Here is a 17,833-nt window from a genome sequence, read left to right as displayed (position 1 = left end):
TGAAATGAATCCTACATCTTTGTTTTTCCCACACATCTCAAATAATTTCGTTTTCCATGTACATGATATTTAAATTACTTTTGTAATCAAAGACTTTTTGTGTGTTGTTACTGCCATAGTTAATTGTTTTCATGGAAAAGCAGGGAACAGGCTCTGTTAAAGATTGACAGAAACTATTTATAAGTATATTAAATTTTGTATTAATAAAGTAGGAAAGTTCTGGTTTTTTGAAGGTGCCCCAATTGGTATCTGCATATTATAACTACTACACACAATTTTTCCAGTAGCAGCAATTCAAAATCACAGGTGTCCAATTTTTGTTCTAGGCAGAAACTACAATCTTAAATAGATGTATGTTTGATATTATTTTTAACACACATGTCAATTCCTCCTTTCTCTGTATGTCCCCTGTAGAAATAGGTTGCTAATTTATAGTACTATGCATTTAACATAGTGGTTCAGATTCGGATTCAGATTCTTTATTAGTCATTCAGCATTGTTACATGCAATAGACTTCGTCAGTTCACTTAACCTATTAATTTTACAAAAAAAAAAATTACACATTTAAGTTGATATTAGGCATTTCTAAAAATTCTTCTAATGAATAGAATGGATTGGTTAACAAGAAGTTATGAACATTGTCTTTTAAATAATTTGTCAGGCTTGATTGACCCATTTTTAGACAATTTGTTATATATTTTAATTGCCATATACTTATGACTATTGTTAGTTTTAGCTAATCTATTTTGTGGCAACAGCAGAGAAGTACACGTTCTTGTATAGTAGCCATGTCTTTCATTTGTTACACTTAAATTAGGTAGTTTAGCAAGTATGTAGTTAACACTGTCAAGAATATATAAATTAATTACTGTTAAAATTCTATACTTAGTGAACAATGGTTTACAATGTGTTCTATTACCTACCTTAGCCATTACTCTGATTGCTTTCTTCTGGATCACCATAATTTCATTTATTTTTCTGCTGTTTCCCCAGAGTATTAACCCATACCTTAAAACAGATTGAAAAAAGGCAAAGTACGCTGTCCTTACGTACTCAAATGTCACACAACACACCAGTCTCTTCAACAAATATATAACTCTTGACAACCTAACCACTATGTGATCAACATGAGAGTCCCATGTTAGACTGTTGTCAAGTACAATAACTAAGAACTTTGCCTTTTGTTTTTCTATTTTTGTAGTCTTTGATAGACTGAACCACATATTCTGGGTCTTTTCCTCATTTAATAGCAGACCATTGGCATTAAACCATGATGTTGCATTTTCTTTTGCCAATTTCATATCACTTACAAGGTTATCAAGTACATGGTTTACAGATAGAAAAGTTGTGTCATCTGCATACATATATGTCTTTACATCTATATTTCCTGGTAAGTCATTTATGTGTACAAGGAAAAGAAGTGGCCCCAATTTAGATCCCTGTGGCACTCCATGTTGAACCTCAAGTATGTTTGACAGATGACTTCCTGAACTCACCACCTGGTTCCTTTTATTGAGGTATGATTTGATGAGTTTTAAACTTTCATCACATATTCCATAGTACTCAAGTTTAGAGAGCAGAAGTGAGTGGTCAACACAGTCAAAAGCTTTGCTCAGATCACATAAGGTTACCTGTGCGTGTGGATGGTCCTCAAATGCTGCTAGAATGTCTCTGACTAAGAGCTCTATGGCATGTATAGCTGACCTTCCTTTTCTGTAACCAAACTGTGATGCACTTAACATACCATTTAGTTCTAGGTACTCATACATCTGCTTATATACTATGCCTTCAAAGACTTTTCCTAGTACTGGAATTAGTGAAATTGGTCTGTAGTTTGCAGGATCTGATTTGACACCCTTCTTAAAGACTGGAGTTACCTTGGATAGTTTGAGAGGATCAGGAAAAAACCCTTCTATGAGACACAGGTTTATAGAATATGTTAATGGTGCTGCAATGTAATGTATGATTTCTTTCAATAGATTGTTTGACATATTAAAAATATCTGTACTGTATGAATTTTTCATTTCTTTGACTATTTTAAGAACTTCATCTTGGTATACCTCTCTGAAGTGTTTCAATGATGATCCGGCCCTATTATGATTTAGGTTTGCTCTCTTCAGATAATCTATACATGTTACATTGGGTTTACTGATCAGCTTTTTGATATCATCAGCACAGCTTACAAAATATTTATTGAATGTATCTGCTGGTATTGGGACTGTCTTCTCGAAGTTTCTGACTTCACCTTTAACAGTATTAATTACTGACCAGGCTGTTTTGCATTGGTTTTTACTATTTTTTATGAAATTTGTGTTGTATCTTAGTTTCGCTAATTGCAACTCTTTCTTATACAGTTTCTTAGTGATTTTTTCGAGATCCTTAATTTCATTAGAATTGTTTACTTTGGCAAGGCGCTTCAACAGCAGTAGCTTATTTTTTAGATTCTCCAGTTTTTTGGTGTACCAAAATTTACCTTTTCTTGTTTTATGGTATTTCTTTTGAACAAGATGGGCTTTTAAAATACCTGTTAAGTAATTGTGGAATGTTTCATAAACTGTTTGGGCACTGGAATCACAGTTTTGAAATAATTTGTCCCAGATTGTTATGCTCAACTGGTGTGTTAGTTTTGTGAGATTGTGTTTTGTTAATATTAAGGTATTAGATTTTGTTAACTTTTGTCCAGCCTTGCTCTCATCTCCTTTTATAAAATGTCTTAACTTTACTGTTAACATGGAGTGGTCTGAGAAAACAAACTCCTTTACCTTGGTGGAGTACATATCACGAGCACAGTTGACAAAAGCATTATCCAAGCACGCTTGTAGTTTTGTTGGCTCTGAGTTTACATGATGGAAGTTGTGCTGCCTCAGCATATTCAGTAACTTATTTACACTGGGTTTGTTACATGTTACATCAAAGCTTGAATTAAAGTCTCCCCCAATTACAGTTACATACTGTTTCCATTTCGTTATGTAGCAGAGTACACTGTCTAAATTATCTAAAAAAGTTTTATCATCTGAGTCAGGGGAATGGTAGATACATACTATGATAAGTTTCATTGTATCACATATGATCCCGGTAATTTCAAAGTGCTTCTCTACACATGCCCAACTAAGATCTAGTTCTCTACACTCTATTTCATTTGAAACATAGATAACAGTACCACCATTACGGTACTGAGATCTGCAAAAACTGTTTCCATATTTATAACCTTCTGGTACATAGTATTGTATTTGTTCTGGTTTAAGCCAATGTTCTGATATACATAAGAAAGAATACTTATTCTGTGGCAATGACTCATCCAGAATTTCAACTTTATTTTCAAGACCCTGAATGTTTAAAAATAGGATGTTGTTGTGACTTATCTGTGAGTTAGCAGGCTGGTTTTTCACATTTTTATTTTCTTCTTGGCTTGAAACCATAAAAAATTATCACTGAATGACACAGATGTATTTTTCCTTTGGCTCCTCCTTAAGCATTGCTGTGTTGCTGCTCCAGTCGTTGTTGGTTCTGTTACTGCTGCTGCTTCTGCTGATAATGATGGTGCTGCTGCTGTTTCACTTATTTCTGGTGTTTGTTGTTCCATAACTGCTGTGCCTTTCTGTGAATTATTAACATTTGGAGTGTTCACTTGCATTAATAAAATTTCACATTTGTCTTGGAGAGGTGTAGCTTCACTGATAGCAGATTTCACATTGGATTCTACAGGATACACACACTTCCTGTCCATGAGAGGTACGACTTTTCTATCATCACACTGCACATTTGAGATTTTATTTACAAGTTCTAAAATTTTGGTTCCTATTACGTTTTTTCCCAGTACATTTAGATGGGAACCATGTGTTGTGTGAAATCTTTTCCCTAAATTGCTGATGTTCACAAATGTTACATTTTCAAACTGCTTGCAAATATTTTGCATCTCTTTATTTGCAGTTTCAATTTCTTTATTTACACAGGACCATTCTATCAAGTCGTAACGGTGTGGCACTGAAAAAACAATAACATTTGTTCCTCTCAGCTCATACAGTTTTCTTTTTAGCGAGATTAAGAGATCGTTTTTTTCGTTCCTAGCTATATCATTTGATCCCGCCAGGAAGATGGAAAAGTCCTTTTTGCTCAATGAGGAAATTTTTTCTTGACTCATTGACGTAGCAGCACTGAATTTTGCTCCTGGTTTTATTGTACAGTTAAAACTAAAATTCTGACTACTTGTACGCCGAAATTCAGCGGCTGTATTTCGTCCTTGGCTGTCGGCATACAGTTCAATTTTACCGGTACTTGCTGTTCCGAGATTGCCTGTTTTCTGCCTATCTTTGCAGTAAGCGAAGTCTTGTTTGGCACTATTTATTGTGTCTTTTTTGCTAACACATGTCGATATTGTCTCAGTAGAGCAGCTTAGCGGTGGAAGATTTTTCGTGAGCATTTTCGCATATGATCTTTTACTTAACTGCTTCTGAAATATTCTATGTTTTACCTTATTCACAAAGTCGTTTGATTTTCCACATGGTACACTCGCACTGTTAACTTCACTTTCACAATCCGTAGTCGAAAGAGCTTGAAAGTAATTTTCGTTCACTATATTTATGTTTCTTTCGCCGTTTTCTGTATCTTGTATTATCTGTTTGCGTCTTTTGTACTTCACTTCCGTCCAATTCTCCGACATATTCGTACTTTCATGGCGCGAATTTTTCATGTTCCGTTCACTTTTTTCTTCTTTAAGTTTCTTGATATCCATCTTCAAGGAACTGATAATAAATTGTAAACTAGACACCCGTTCGCTGAGCTTTGTAATTTCATCCTTACAACTGTCACAATTTTTCTTTTTCACGGCAAAATTCACACTTTTTCTCAGACACGCACAACGAATTTTCACACTAGCCGCCATCTTGATATATTGCTGTATTTACATGGTGCTCAGGCAGATATGGTACATAAAAATCCTTTTGACATTTCTAAACAGATAAAAAATTCATTGACTTTTCCATAGTCTTCTAATATTCTGATGCATGACAGTAGGTTTATTTAAATTAGTTTCTTTTCTGTGTGACACTTCAGTTATTTGGACCTCTTTTAAAACAGTATGGTGTTTAGGCTAAAGAAAGCTTACCCCTCAACTGTAATCACAGGAATTCTACCATTAGTGACAGTGGCCACTGTTACATTTTCAGCTATCAGTTCAAATAATCTTATCTTTCCCCCCTCCTGTTAAGGTGTAGATCATGTCTCTAGCCGGGGCAGCACCAATGTGAGCTGTTCCCAGTTAGCAGAAAACCAGTCAGTTCCTGGTTAACTTGTCTGACAGCTTTGTGTATCCAGGATTTATCATGTCACTGCATTACCTCAGTGTTGTCCAGCACCTAGATCACTTGTAAAAATTTATTCTCTATTCTACACCAACTATAGATACCTGGACCTCTGTACTCAAATCCCTAATCAGTGCCTCAATATCCTCTATTACTAGGCCAAAGTTAGAACTAGTTTCTAAAATATTTTTGACCAGATGCATAGACCCTAGTTTTTCTTAGTGCTTTTGGCCTGTGTCCTTCTCATGACAGCTACTTAGCACCAAGACATTTCTTTTTGCACTTAGCTAATTTTCCAACACGTCCTTTAAATTCGTATTAATGGTCTGCTGTGCCACATTTCTGCCCATAGCTGAACATGAGGTGGCTCCTCTTAAAGAGGCTAGATGCTACATATGTTCTTGAGCTTGCTTTCCACCATTTTCCTCTATATATTTTCCCCACATCCGTTCTTCCATTCCTCCACTCCTACCCAAAATTGCTCTAATTCAGTTTTCAATTCATGTGCTTCACCTCTTGATCTGTAGTTCTCTACTATTTGAACATATGCTATATATCCACGGGAAAGCTTAACTGAGAATTCCTTCTTCTGACCTACTGTACTTAGTCCACTTAAACTCAGTTCACAACTTACACACATCAATCCCAATCAGTTAAATAACCTGTGGCACCATGCACATTTGTCAACATGGCCATGCTATTGTAAATAATTGCACAGGTATACGCATTTCTACATATTAGGGGCCTGTTACAGTTCTGTTTATATTCCTAGATAAGTGTAAGCAAATTACACCTAGTGGCCATAACTTTTAACACTGAATAACATGTGTAAACTTAATCAAAATCAAACCTGCATTTTTAATTGTAGATAAATGCAAAGTTCTCCAATACTTAGCCATAAGTGAAGTAAAAATATTTGTTTTGTAAATAAAAAAAAGTCTTCTTGTGCTGCACTGGATTTTATTTCTCCCATACACGTTTCGCTGTTTTTCACTTTGAGGCATATCATCAGTGGGACCTGGAATGATAACAGTCTTGTTTTCATATGTATTATATGTTGATTAGGAAACAGTTCACATCTCGTTTTCATGTAAATAAGTGATTATTGACAGTTCTTAACATTTTTGGTTGGCATCTGTGTCATCTGGTCACATGCTGGAGGTCATACTACAGCTATATTTACGAAATGTAAGCATGTTTTTATATTCCAAAGTTGTTTATTCCCACTTTTCATCTTGTTGCCCGTACAGTTGTGATGTACTATCAGTCTTCTGTCACTTAATTACAGATATTTGACCAAAAACTGTGATTTTGAGATGTAACTACTTTAAGTTTACGATGGGTCACGTCTCGTTTGGTTTTTTTACATAAATGTTGCCAGCCTAAATAGTATATGCTGGAAACTAACATATTTCATGTCTTTTTTGTGTGAGTATGTGTGTGTTTTTTATTTTATTTTTTATTGTTTATTTTTATTTATTTTAATTTTATTTTTTTGTGGGGTATTAGTGGTTATTCAGGGTGAGTTGTTAGAATGCTGAATATGTAACAGCTGGTCAGAGAATGGTTGAAATTTTTGGTGTTCAGCTGATTCGAGTTTTGGTTTAAATGTTTTGTTGAGAGATTCGTGGACAATTGAATGAAAAGAGGGTCGGGTATTATTATTATTATTTCTTTCTTTTCTCAGACGTTGTGTCTGGTCAAAAATGGAAAGTGACACGGACCTTGATCAAGCGTGACTTCCTTTTAACTGTACGGTATATGTTATATTGCATTTAGGAACTTTCGGGTAATTGAACATGTATCAATAATTACAGATATCTGTAGTTGTATATATAAGTTTGGATGTAGCTGTATTGCATTGATGTACTGGTGGATATTGTGTGGTATGACTCCTATAGTTGATAGTATAATTGGTATAATGTCAACTTTATCCTGATGCCACATGTCCTTGACTTCCTCAGCCAGTTGGATGTATTTTTCAATTTTTTCTCCCATTTTCTTTTGTATATTTGTTGTATTGGGTATGGATATTTCGATTAGTTGTGTTAATTTCTTCTTTTTATTGGTGAGTATCATGTCAGGTTTGTTATGTGGTGTTGTTTTATCTGTTACATTGGTTCTGTTCCAGTATAATTTGTATTCATCATTCTCCAGTACATTTTGTGGTGCATACTTATATGTGGAAACGTGTTTTTTATTAGTTTATGTTGTATAGCAAGTTGTTGATGTATTATTTTTGCTACATTGTCATGTCTTCTGGGGTAGTCTGTATTTGCTAGTATTGTACATCCGCTTGTGATGTGATCTACTGTTTCTATTTGTTGTTTGCAAAGTCTGCATTTATCTGTTGTGGTATTGGGATCTTTAATAATATGCTTGCTGTAATATCTGGTGTTTATTGTGTGATCCTGTATTGCAATCATGAATCCTTCCATCTCACTGTATATATTGCCTTTTTTTAGCCATGTGTTGGATGCGTCTTGATCGATGTGTGGCTGTGTTAGATGATACGGGTGCTTGCCATGTAGTGCCTTCCCCTTCCAATTCACTTTCTTTGTATCTGTTGATGTTATGTGATCTAAAGGGTTGTAGAAGTGGTTATGAAATTGCAGTGGTGTAGCCGATGTATTTATATGAGTGATTGCTTTGTGTATTTTGCTAGTTTCTGCTTGTTCTAGAAAGAATATTCTTAAATTGTCTACCTGTCCATAATGTAGGTTTTTTATGTCAGTGAATCCCCATCCTCCTTCCTTTCTGCTTAATGTGAATCTTTCTGTTGCTGAATGTATGTGATGTATTCTATATTTGTGGCATTGTGATCGTGTAAGTGTATTGAGTGCTTCTAGGTCTGTTACTCCATTTCACTACTCCAAATGAGTAGGTCAATATTGGTATAGCATAAGTATTTATAGCTTTTGTCTTGTTTCCTGCTGTCAATTCTATTTTCAGTATTTTTGTTAGTCATTGTCTATATTTTTCTTTTAGTTCTTCTTTAATATTTGTATTATCTATTCCTATTTTTTGTCTGTATCCTAGATATTTATAGGTCTCTGTTTTTTCCATCGCTCCTATGCAGTCGCTGTGTTTATCCAATATGTAATCTTCTTGTCAAGTTGTGCCACAAACTTCTCTTCTCCCCAATCCTATTCAATACTTCCTCATTAGTTATGTGATCTACCCATCTAATCTTCAGCATTCTTCTGTAGCACCACATTTCGAAAGCTTCTATTCTCTTCTTGTCCAAACTATTTATCGTCCATGTTTCACTTCCATACATGGCTACACTCCATACGAATACTTTCAGAAATGAAGTAGAGAGGATATAAAATGTAGGCTGGCAATGGCAAGGAAAGCGTTTCTGAAGAAGAGAAATTTGTTAACATCCAGTATTGATTTAAGTGTCAGGAAGTCATTTCTGAAAGTATTCGTATGGAGTGTAGCCATGTATGGAAGTGAAACATGGACGATAAGTAGTTTGGACAAGAAGAGAATAGAAGCTTTCGAAAAGTGGTGCTACAGAAGAATGCTGAAGATTAGATGGGTAGATCACATAACTAATGAGGAAGTATTGAATAGGATTGGGGAGAAAAGTTTGTGGCACAACTTGACCAGACGAAGGGATCGGTTGGTAGGACATGTTCTGAGGCATCAAGGGATCACAAATTTAGTATTGGAGGGCAGCGTGGAGGGTAAAAATCGTAGAGGGAGACCAAGAGATGAATACCCTAAGCAGATTCAGAAGGATGTAGGTTGCAGTAGGTACTGGGAGATGAAAAAGCTTGCACAGGATAGAGTAGCATGGAGAGCTGCATCAAACCAGTCTCAAGACTGAAGACCACAACAACAACACAATCTTCTTGTTTAGTGTGTTTTCCCTTGACTATGCTATTTTTCTTACATTTGTCTGTTCCAAAAGCCATATTTATGTCATTGCTGAATACTTCTGTTATCTTTAGTAATTGGTTGAGTTGTTGATTTGTTGCTGCCAGTAGTTTTAGATCATCCATGTATAGCAAATGTGTGATTTTGTGTCGGTATGTTCCAGTAATATTGTATCCATAATTTGTATTATTTAGCATGTTGGATAGTGGGTTCAGAGCAAGGCAGAACCAGAAAGGACTTAATGAGTCTCCTTGGTATATTCCACGCTTAATCTGTATTGGCTGTGATGTGATATTATTTGAATTTGTTTGGATATTAAGTGTGGTTTTCCAATTTTTCATTACTATGTCTAGGAACTGTATCAATTTAGGATCTACTTTGTATATTTCCAATATTTGTAGTAACCATGAGTGGTGTACACTATAAAAAGCTTTTTGATAATCAATGTATGCGTAGTGTAGCGACCTTTGTTTAGTTTTAGCTTGATATGTCACCTCTGCATCTATTATCAGTTGCTCTTTACATCCTCGTGCTCCTTTGCAACAGCCTTTTTGTTCTTCATTTATAATTTTGTTCTGTGTTGTATGTGTTATTAATTTCTGTGTAATGACTGAAGTTAATATTTTGTATATTGTTGGTAGGCATGTTATGGGGCGATATTTAGCTGGGTTTGCTGTGTCTGCTTGATCTTTAGGTTTCAGGCAAGTTATTCCATGTGTAAGTGTATCAGGGAATGTGTATGGGTCTGCAATGTAAATGTTAAATAATTTATATCTAAAAACAAAGATGATGTGACTTACCAAATGAAAGTGCTGGCAGGTCGACAGACACACAAACAAACACAAACATACACACAAAATTCAAGCTTTCGCAACAAACTGTTGCCTCATCAGGAAAGAGGGAAGGAGAGGGGAAGACGAAAGGAAGTGGGTTTTAAAGGAGAGGGTAAGGAGTCATTCCAATCCCGGGAGCGGAAAGACTTACCTTAGGGGGAAAAAAGGACAGGTATACACTCGCACACACGCACATATCCATCCACACATACAGACACAAGCAGACATATTGGTCTTTAAATATGTCTGCTTGTGTCTGTATGTGTGGATGGATATGTGCGTGTGTGCGAGTGTATACCTGTCCTTTTTTCCCCCTAAGGTAAGTCTTTCCGCTCCCGGGATTGGAATGACTCCTTACCCTCTCCTTTAAAACCCACTTCCTTTCGTCTTCCCCTCTCCTTCCCTCTTTCCTGATGAGGCAACAGTTTGTTGCGAAAGCTTGAATTTTGTGTGTATGTTTGTGTTTGTTTGTGTGTCTGTCGACCTGCCAGCACTTTCATTTGGTAAGTCACATCATCTTTGTTTTTAGATATATATTTCCTACGTGGAATGTTTCCCTCTATTATAACCATATTGTTAAATAATTTAGTTAGACGTGAATGTGTTGAGGTGAACTTCTTTAGCCAGAAATTTGCTATTTTATCTTTTCCAGGGGCTTTCCAATTGTGAGTAGAATTAATTGCTTGGGTGACTTCATGTTGCAAAATTATCACTTCAGGCATTTGTGGTATCATCTTGTATGTATCTGTTCCTGCTTGTATCCACCGTGCATGCCTGTTACATAACCGGGTTTGACCATATGTTGCTTCAGAAGTGTCCCATGTCTGTTATGTTTGGTGGATTGTCTATTATTTTAATGTGTGTGTTATCTATTGTCTGGTAAAATTTCTTTTGGTTTGTGTTGAATGTTTGGTTTTGTTTCCTTCTATTTTCACTTTTTTTGTATCTTCTAAGTCGTTTGGCCAATGCTTGTAATTTCTCTTCTTTTCATCTAATTGCTCTATCGATTCTTGTTGTGAGATTTTACCTAACCTTTTCTGTTTTTTTTTTTTTTTCCCCTCTGACATTTCGTTTCCTATAAATTGTGTTAGCTGTCCGATGTCTTTTCTCAGTTTTTCTGTTCTGATCTGTAGCCTGTGTTGCCATGCTGGTTTTGTGGGTTTCTTCTGTGTGTTGGTTGGTTCTGTTCTCTGCCTAGTGTGTAAATTTAGTGTAGTGAGTGCTCCTATATAAACCAGTAGTTGTAACTCTTCCATAGTTGTGTTTTCATTTATTTTGTTGTCTATGATTGTGTTGTTAGTTTTTATTGTTGTTTCGACTTGTGGGTTATTTGGCGGTCTATGCAAGAATGGTCTAATGTCTGTATTTGTGTCTTTGTATTCTATATATGTCAGCTGAAATTTTTCTTCTATATCTAACATTTGTGTTACTTCGTGTTCCATTTGGCTTGTTCTGGTGGCTGTCTGAAGATTTCGTTTTCCTCTGATTGTTTAATTGATGCGTGTTGTCCTTTGTTTGTTTGCTTTGGGATGTTTGAGTTCATTAGTGTATTTTCTTCTTTTTCTGATTGCACATTATTTTGTTCCAGTATTTGTTGTACTTGTTGTTTTCTAATTCTGACTGGGGTATCCTGTTATTTTTGATTATTACACGGACCTGATCAGCTAGTCGTTGTTCTGTTAAAAATTTTAATTCTGGGTATCTGGTAATAAATGTTGTGTATACTTGTGATCTGTATCCAGTTGTGTTGGTTCCTAGGTTTGTTGCTTGGTAATAACAGAACATGAGGTGTCGATTAACTTCATCTGACCATCTCATCCTCTGTCTTTGTTTTCCTTCTAGGGTGGTTGCAGGAAGCATATCCTGCAAAACACCTCTATTTGGATTTAAATCATTTTCCAGTTGGCTAGCAGTGTTGTTACCATTGTGGGCGAACATGGGGTTCAAACGTCGTCCCCGACCGTGATGGCGCTTGTCCGAGGCTTCTTTAGTTCTGTCCTGAACCAACTAATCACACTAAAAGGGAGGTTAGCCCTATTAGTGGTTTGTTCTTTTCATCGCCTTTTACGACTGACAGAACATACTGGAGGCCTATTCTTTTCCCGAGCTTCCACGGTTTTATTATTATTATTATTATTATTATTATTATTATTATTATAGCCCTGTGTTGTAGTGTTAAACTATTAATTTATCTATTAGTGTAAGCAGTGAGTTGTTTGGCACGAGTATTTGATCTTTCAACAGGGTTTTCTTTTCCTGCTTTGGTTTTCTGTATGTGGTAATTTTCTTGCAAAACAATGGGTACAATTGTAACATAGTCACACAGTTAAACAACAAAATTAAAAATAAAATAAAGTAGAAAACCATTAATGTCACAACGGAACCAAACACAACCACATTCATTCTGTACCATAACAACTATACAGAATAGTCAGGAAAAAATAACAGCAAATGCAAGATGGTATACCATCACATACAAACACAAACTGGCAAACAGTCACAAACATTTTCAAAAGACAGGGAATAAATATAACATACACAACAGACATTTCTATCCAAAAATACACCCCAAAACTGACAAAAGCCAGCAATATATACTAGATTTCAGGTGTATATCAATTACAGTGTAGCACTTGTGATGGCATATACTGTATTTACTCGAATCTAAGCCGCACTTTTTTTTTCTGGTTTTTGTAATCCGAAAAACCACCTGCGGCTTAGAATCGAGTGCAAAGCAAGCGGAAGTTCAGAAAAATGTTGGTAGGTACCGCCACAACTAACTTCTGCCGTTAAATATATTTAGCGGTACACAGGCATACTTTGTAGGCACAAAGATAAATACTGGCGCCAAAGCCTCTGCGTCAGTAAATAAATTTTTAAAAAAGTGCAAGACGAGTTTTTTTTTTTTCTCCGCCCCGAGTTTCGACCACTGCATTTTACATATCCAACGAAGTAAATACAAATTCCGTATTGTTCATCTTCGAATGTAGCAGAATTTCAATGTACTATGAAAATCCGACTGGCAAGACTGTTAGGGATGTTTGTCAATATGGCCAACTCTACGTTCTGAATTTTTTCCTACCTGTGAGAAGAGATGGTGGCTAATAGGAACCTGATGAAATGTGAATCGCATGCAGTATTCTCTTCACCATAAGAATAATATGAATATAAACATTTTGCAATGTATTCTTTCGTGTTTGCTGCTATCTCATTTAAATCCTGTCTGCCTAGTAAACTACGAAACTAGAGTGAGACAACAGCGAACGCGGAAGAATAATACGTATCGTGCCATGTTTATATTCGTATTATTCTTATGCCTAATAGTGATACAGTCAGAAATGAAGCACGGCAACTGACTAGATTTTTAAATCTAAGATGACTAATTTCTGTGCAGAATTAGATGTACTAAAGAAGCGGCCGCAAAGATTTTCAAACGGAGAAAAATTTTCGCCTAACTCTCGTTCAGAACATGTTCTATCATACGCAGTCTATTATTTGGTTCTTGTTGATCATTATCAAAGAAAGCAGCAGTGTAAGTAACAACAAATAGCAGTCTCCTGCCATTGTTTCGCTAATGAGACGATTCCTCTTTTTTTTTTTTTTTTTTTTTTTAAAGTTGCGGTAACGCGCACAAAAGCAAGCCATGCCCTGAGTGGCGACAGGCCGTAAACACGCACTATCAGAATGCGACAAAAATGCATGCTACAGTGCCGTAATGCATTTCAGCTTAAAGTGACGTAAACACGTATAACAAAGAAAACGGCACTTATCAGATGAAAGCAAAATAAGCAATCGATTCAAACCAGACGAAGCACGTGAAAAAGGAAGGGTACCCGTATAAATATGGACGGAGCGCCTGACTCATAGCAATGGCTACCTGGTAAAGCTTAACTGCTAAGCTTACGACTCGAACCAAACTACTGTAGCTGTATCGTCTTTGATTCTACCTAAATTGTGTCTCATATAACAATGGACCAACTTTGTTTCGATTTGGAGGTGCGGCCTAAAACTTTTCTCTCCCCCTTGAATTTCGAGTCTCAAATTTCAGGTGCGGCTTAGATTCGGGAATTTTTTTTTCCCTTTATTTCGAGTCTCATTTCTCAGGTGCGGCTTAGATTCGAGTAAATACGGTATGTAGGAAAGACAGACAGAGCATTTGTGGTCAGATACAAAGAACATATGATGATCTGGGAGATGGCACAAACCACCCCACATTTTCAGAACACCTAAGAGAACACAATCGCAAACCAACCACTAAAGGAGATGTGGAAATAATTAGAATAAAAAATACAAAACACCTAACCCTGCAAGTAAATTACCATGTACAGGTGATTGTACTGCAGCCCCTTTCCACTCACTTGTCCACACACACACACACACACACACACACACACACACACACACACACACACACACACACACACAAAATCAAAGTTTTCAATCAAGTATGTGTAATTAGTGACAGAAAAATGAAATTGCATCACAAAAATAAAGGCAAACAAGATAAAAAAAGAGGGAAGGAAAAAAGTTCTGAACATAAAAACATGCTTATGTTTCATAAATAGAGCTGTAGTGCAACCACCAGCAGTGAGCAGATGAGAGGAAATGCAGAGGCCAACTGTAAGTAATTGCTTTTTTACATAAAAAAACAAGACATATCTGTAGATTACAAAAAGAGTTCACCGCATATCACAACAAAACTGTTATCATTATAATTCCCACTGATTATGCCTTAAAGTGTAAAAAGGCAAAATGCATCTGGGAGAAATTAAATACAGTGCTGCAAGTGGTGTTTTTTGATGATAAATTATAATTTAATTATAAATTATAATTTGATTATAAATTATTATTTAATTATAAATCTGTGCTTGTTGTAGAGGATGGGCACACAAAAATGCTCCTTAAGTGAAACAGCATTGCAGACAAATGAAGTTTATCCAGTGTTTGTTATAAACAGATTTTAACCTAAGCGCATGATTTCCTATAAGAACATTCTACTGATAATAATAATATGATTCAAGAAGCAAAACTTTTGGTATTTGAACAGGAACAGGCACTAATACATTTACTTACTATGTAATATAGATAAAAGTAACTGATAGAACTGATTAATAGTTTACCTTTATGGCAGTGTGGAAAATCAAGGTCTCATCTGGCAGAGTGATACAAAAGTACAGAAAAGCTATTATCATTTCTTTGCTGTGTATGTGAAGCTTGTTATCAATTTCTTTGCCCTCCGTGATGAAGCTTATATATTAATATTTTGTGACATAATGTCAATAATATTGAATGTAGAACTCTGACTTTCTATTGTCAACAGATACAGGGCCCTGTTCAGGTGACAGTGGAGGTGGTCTCTTCCTTCCCTCTGATCCAGGGCGAGGAAGTGATACACAATGGTTTCTGCGTGGAATTGTAAGCCTCTCACTACTTGATCCCGAAACACAGAGCTGTGACTTGAGGCAATACATTGTGTTCACAGATGTTGCAAAGTTCCAGGACTGGATTTTGCAAATAGCACAGAGACTAGGAGATCAACCATAACATAAATGTGATTGCCTCTTACGTTCAGGTGATCCTGAAAACTAAGAGAATATAGTGACTGTTGTATCTAAACTTAATTGTATTTATTGTATTTTCAAGAAGACAAAAGCCATGACTATGGTTACATGCTGTGCTGTGAAAACTGATGACACACATTAGTGATTATGACTGATGTGTTCAGCACTGTATATGTTCCAGGAAGAATATGATCTCAGTAGCAATTTGAAAGTAAGTGTGTGTGCCGTACAAAGAAGTATGTGTGCCATACAAAGTACAAAAGTTGATGGAAGCTATAGATAGTGCTTTGCCATACATGTTAATAAACTGAAACCAACCTGTAATTCTATTATGGTTACTAAATGTGCATTTGATTTGCTGTCGAAGAAAATCAGTTTTTTTGGGCCTCTAGTTGCTAAACCTTACTATGGCCCCTATGCAAGATTCTCCAGAACATTGAACTCAGGATGTAATTTGTAAATTTTTAAAAATTAAAACCTCATAAAATTACTTTATTTAGATGTGATTTTTGACTGCACATGATAATTTTGATGCATAATGACAGTATTATTATAATTTTATTATAAGCAAATATATTTTTGTAAACTTGTTTCCACTTACTTTCATAAATCAAATAAAAATACCAATAGCTGTCTGACGAGATGCAGAAAATAGAACTATAAGACTGTAGTGAGTTGAGACACAAGACATAAAAAGAAAAATTTTCATTAGTTTTAGGATTACTTCTAAACAGAACAGTGAGAGGAATGTATATTGAGTTATAGATGTAACAACACAGACTTTACTTCAGTAAATTTTCTAAAAGTGAAGAAAATAATCCACCATATATGGTAGGCATTGAACAGTGAAATGATGCAAAAGAAGTGATTTGTTATACCCAAGCTATCAGATGTGTTTTTGGGGCAGAAAGATATGTTTGAAGGACAGCATGAGTTTACATAAATATGACATTTGCAAAGAGGATAATTTATAAAGTAATGGATGTGAAGACAACATTTCAGATGGGCACTTTGTGCTGAACAGTAGTATGCTCACTAATTGGGTTTCAAATTCACCTCTGGCCCCCCTCAGTTTGACAGTGTCACTTCACAAAGGCAGGTGGTAGTCTTGTCAAGAAAGAAATATGTACATGGGGTACATAGAAATTCACAGGTGTCCCTGCATTTAAAGGAAAAGATATGCTGGTGATATGACAGAAATAATTAGTGGATTCCTAAGACAAGTTCTTCAATTGAGGTCTCCAATAAGGACATAACACATGACAATGGATTCTGAGCAATAATGGTATAACAATGGGCAAGAATATTTAATAATTTAGATGGTTACTGAAATAGCATAACTGAAAATGTAAGGACTTTTTCATTTCAGGGCAGAATTGATGATAGCAGAGCCTTTCTGAAGTTACTATCCCTTCTCAACCAGACTTACTGCTATTCACAGTTTGTGACTTGATACACTAATGTACCCCCTCTAACCAAGGGCTTCTGTTATTGAACCCACATCCCCAACATCCAACTGAATCAAAACATGCTACCTCCTTCCTTATAAACTTAACCAAACACCCTGAATCACAAGCTGTGGGTTGCTCAATACTAAAAGTCTTCTGTACTATAAATTTGGCCCTAACTTCATTGATGACTGCTGTGATGTAGTGAATATGATGAAGTCCATTGAATTTATGTTTAACTGCCTGGTTTGTAAGTTGTAAGAATTATTGAAATTTTTTTGGAGAAGATTTGAAGTATTCATGTACTGTAGAGCACACATATAGGTACTGAATGAATATGGTTCTTCCAGTCACAGGCCAACATGCCATAATGAGTGTTACAGAGGGCCGAGCAGACTGACTCCCGCATGAGGTCAGGATGGCTATTGGGGACCTGTGAAGCATCATCAACACTATTAAAACACTATAGTTCAGGTATTTATTTGCAATTTTTGCAAGTCACTCTTCCACACTAGCCTTGGCTGTTCATCATTCATCTGTGTTGGATTCTAGCTGATATATGTCCAGTCAGCTCTACAACTCTCCTCCCTACCAACTGGTAGGTTTCAGCTCCCTGACGTGCCTGAGTGTTGAACAGGCATGTGGACCCCAAAAGGCCATGTTGCTGGCTTCCGCATTGAAGCTCAGTGCTGGCAGCACCCAGTGATGTGGTGGTGGAAGGCAGTCAGTTCCTCCATCAGTTGATAATAGGTGGTAAGCAGTATGAAGTTTATTAGGTGAAGGCCAATGTCTTGAATAAGTCTTTG

The 17,833-nt window shown here is 36.0% G+C and overlaps 1 protein-coding gene across 1 annotated transcript in view; it reads left to right on the top strand.

The window, feature by feature from the left end:
• LOC124711890 (serine protease gd-like) overlaps window positions 1-15,783 on the top strand; it is a 307,706-nt gene extending 291,923 nt beyond the window's left edge. Inside the window, exon 9 of the mRNA XM_047242134.1 lies at window positions 15,339-15,783. Within this exon, the coding sequence (XP_047098090.1) occupies window positions 15,339-15,562 (224 nt within the window). The 3' untranslated portion in view covers window positions 15,563-15,783. The remainder of the gene's footprint in view (window positions 1-15,338) is intronic.
• Window positions 15,784-17,833: the final 2,050 nt, after the last annotated feature.

This window comes from Schistocerca piceifrons, chromosome 8 (assembly GCF_021461385.2).
Source record: "Schistocerca piceifrons isolate TAMUIC-IGC-003096 chromosome 8, iqSchPice1.1, whole genome shotgun sequence".
Classification (NCBI taxonomy): Eukaryota; Metazoa; Arthropoda; class Insecta; order Orthoptera; family Acrididae; genus Schistocerca; species Schistocerca piceifrons.
This window is presented reverse-complemented; position numbering and strand designations above follow the sequence as displayed.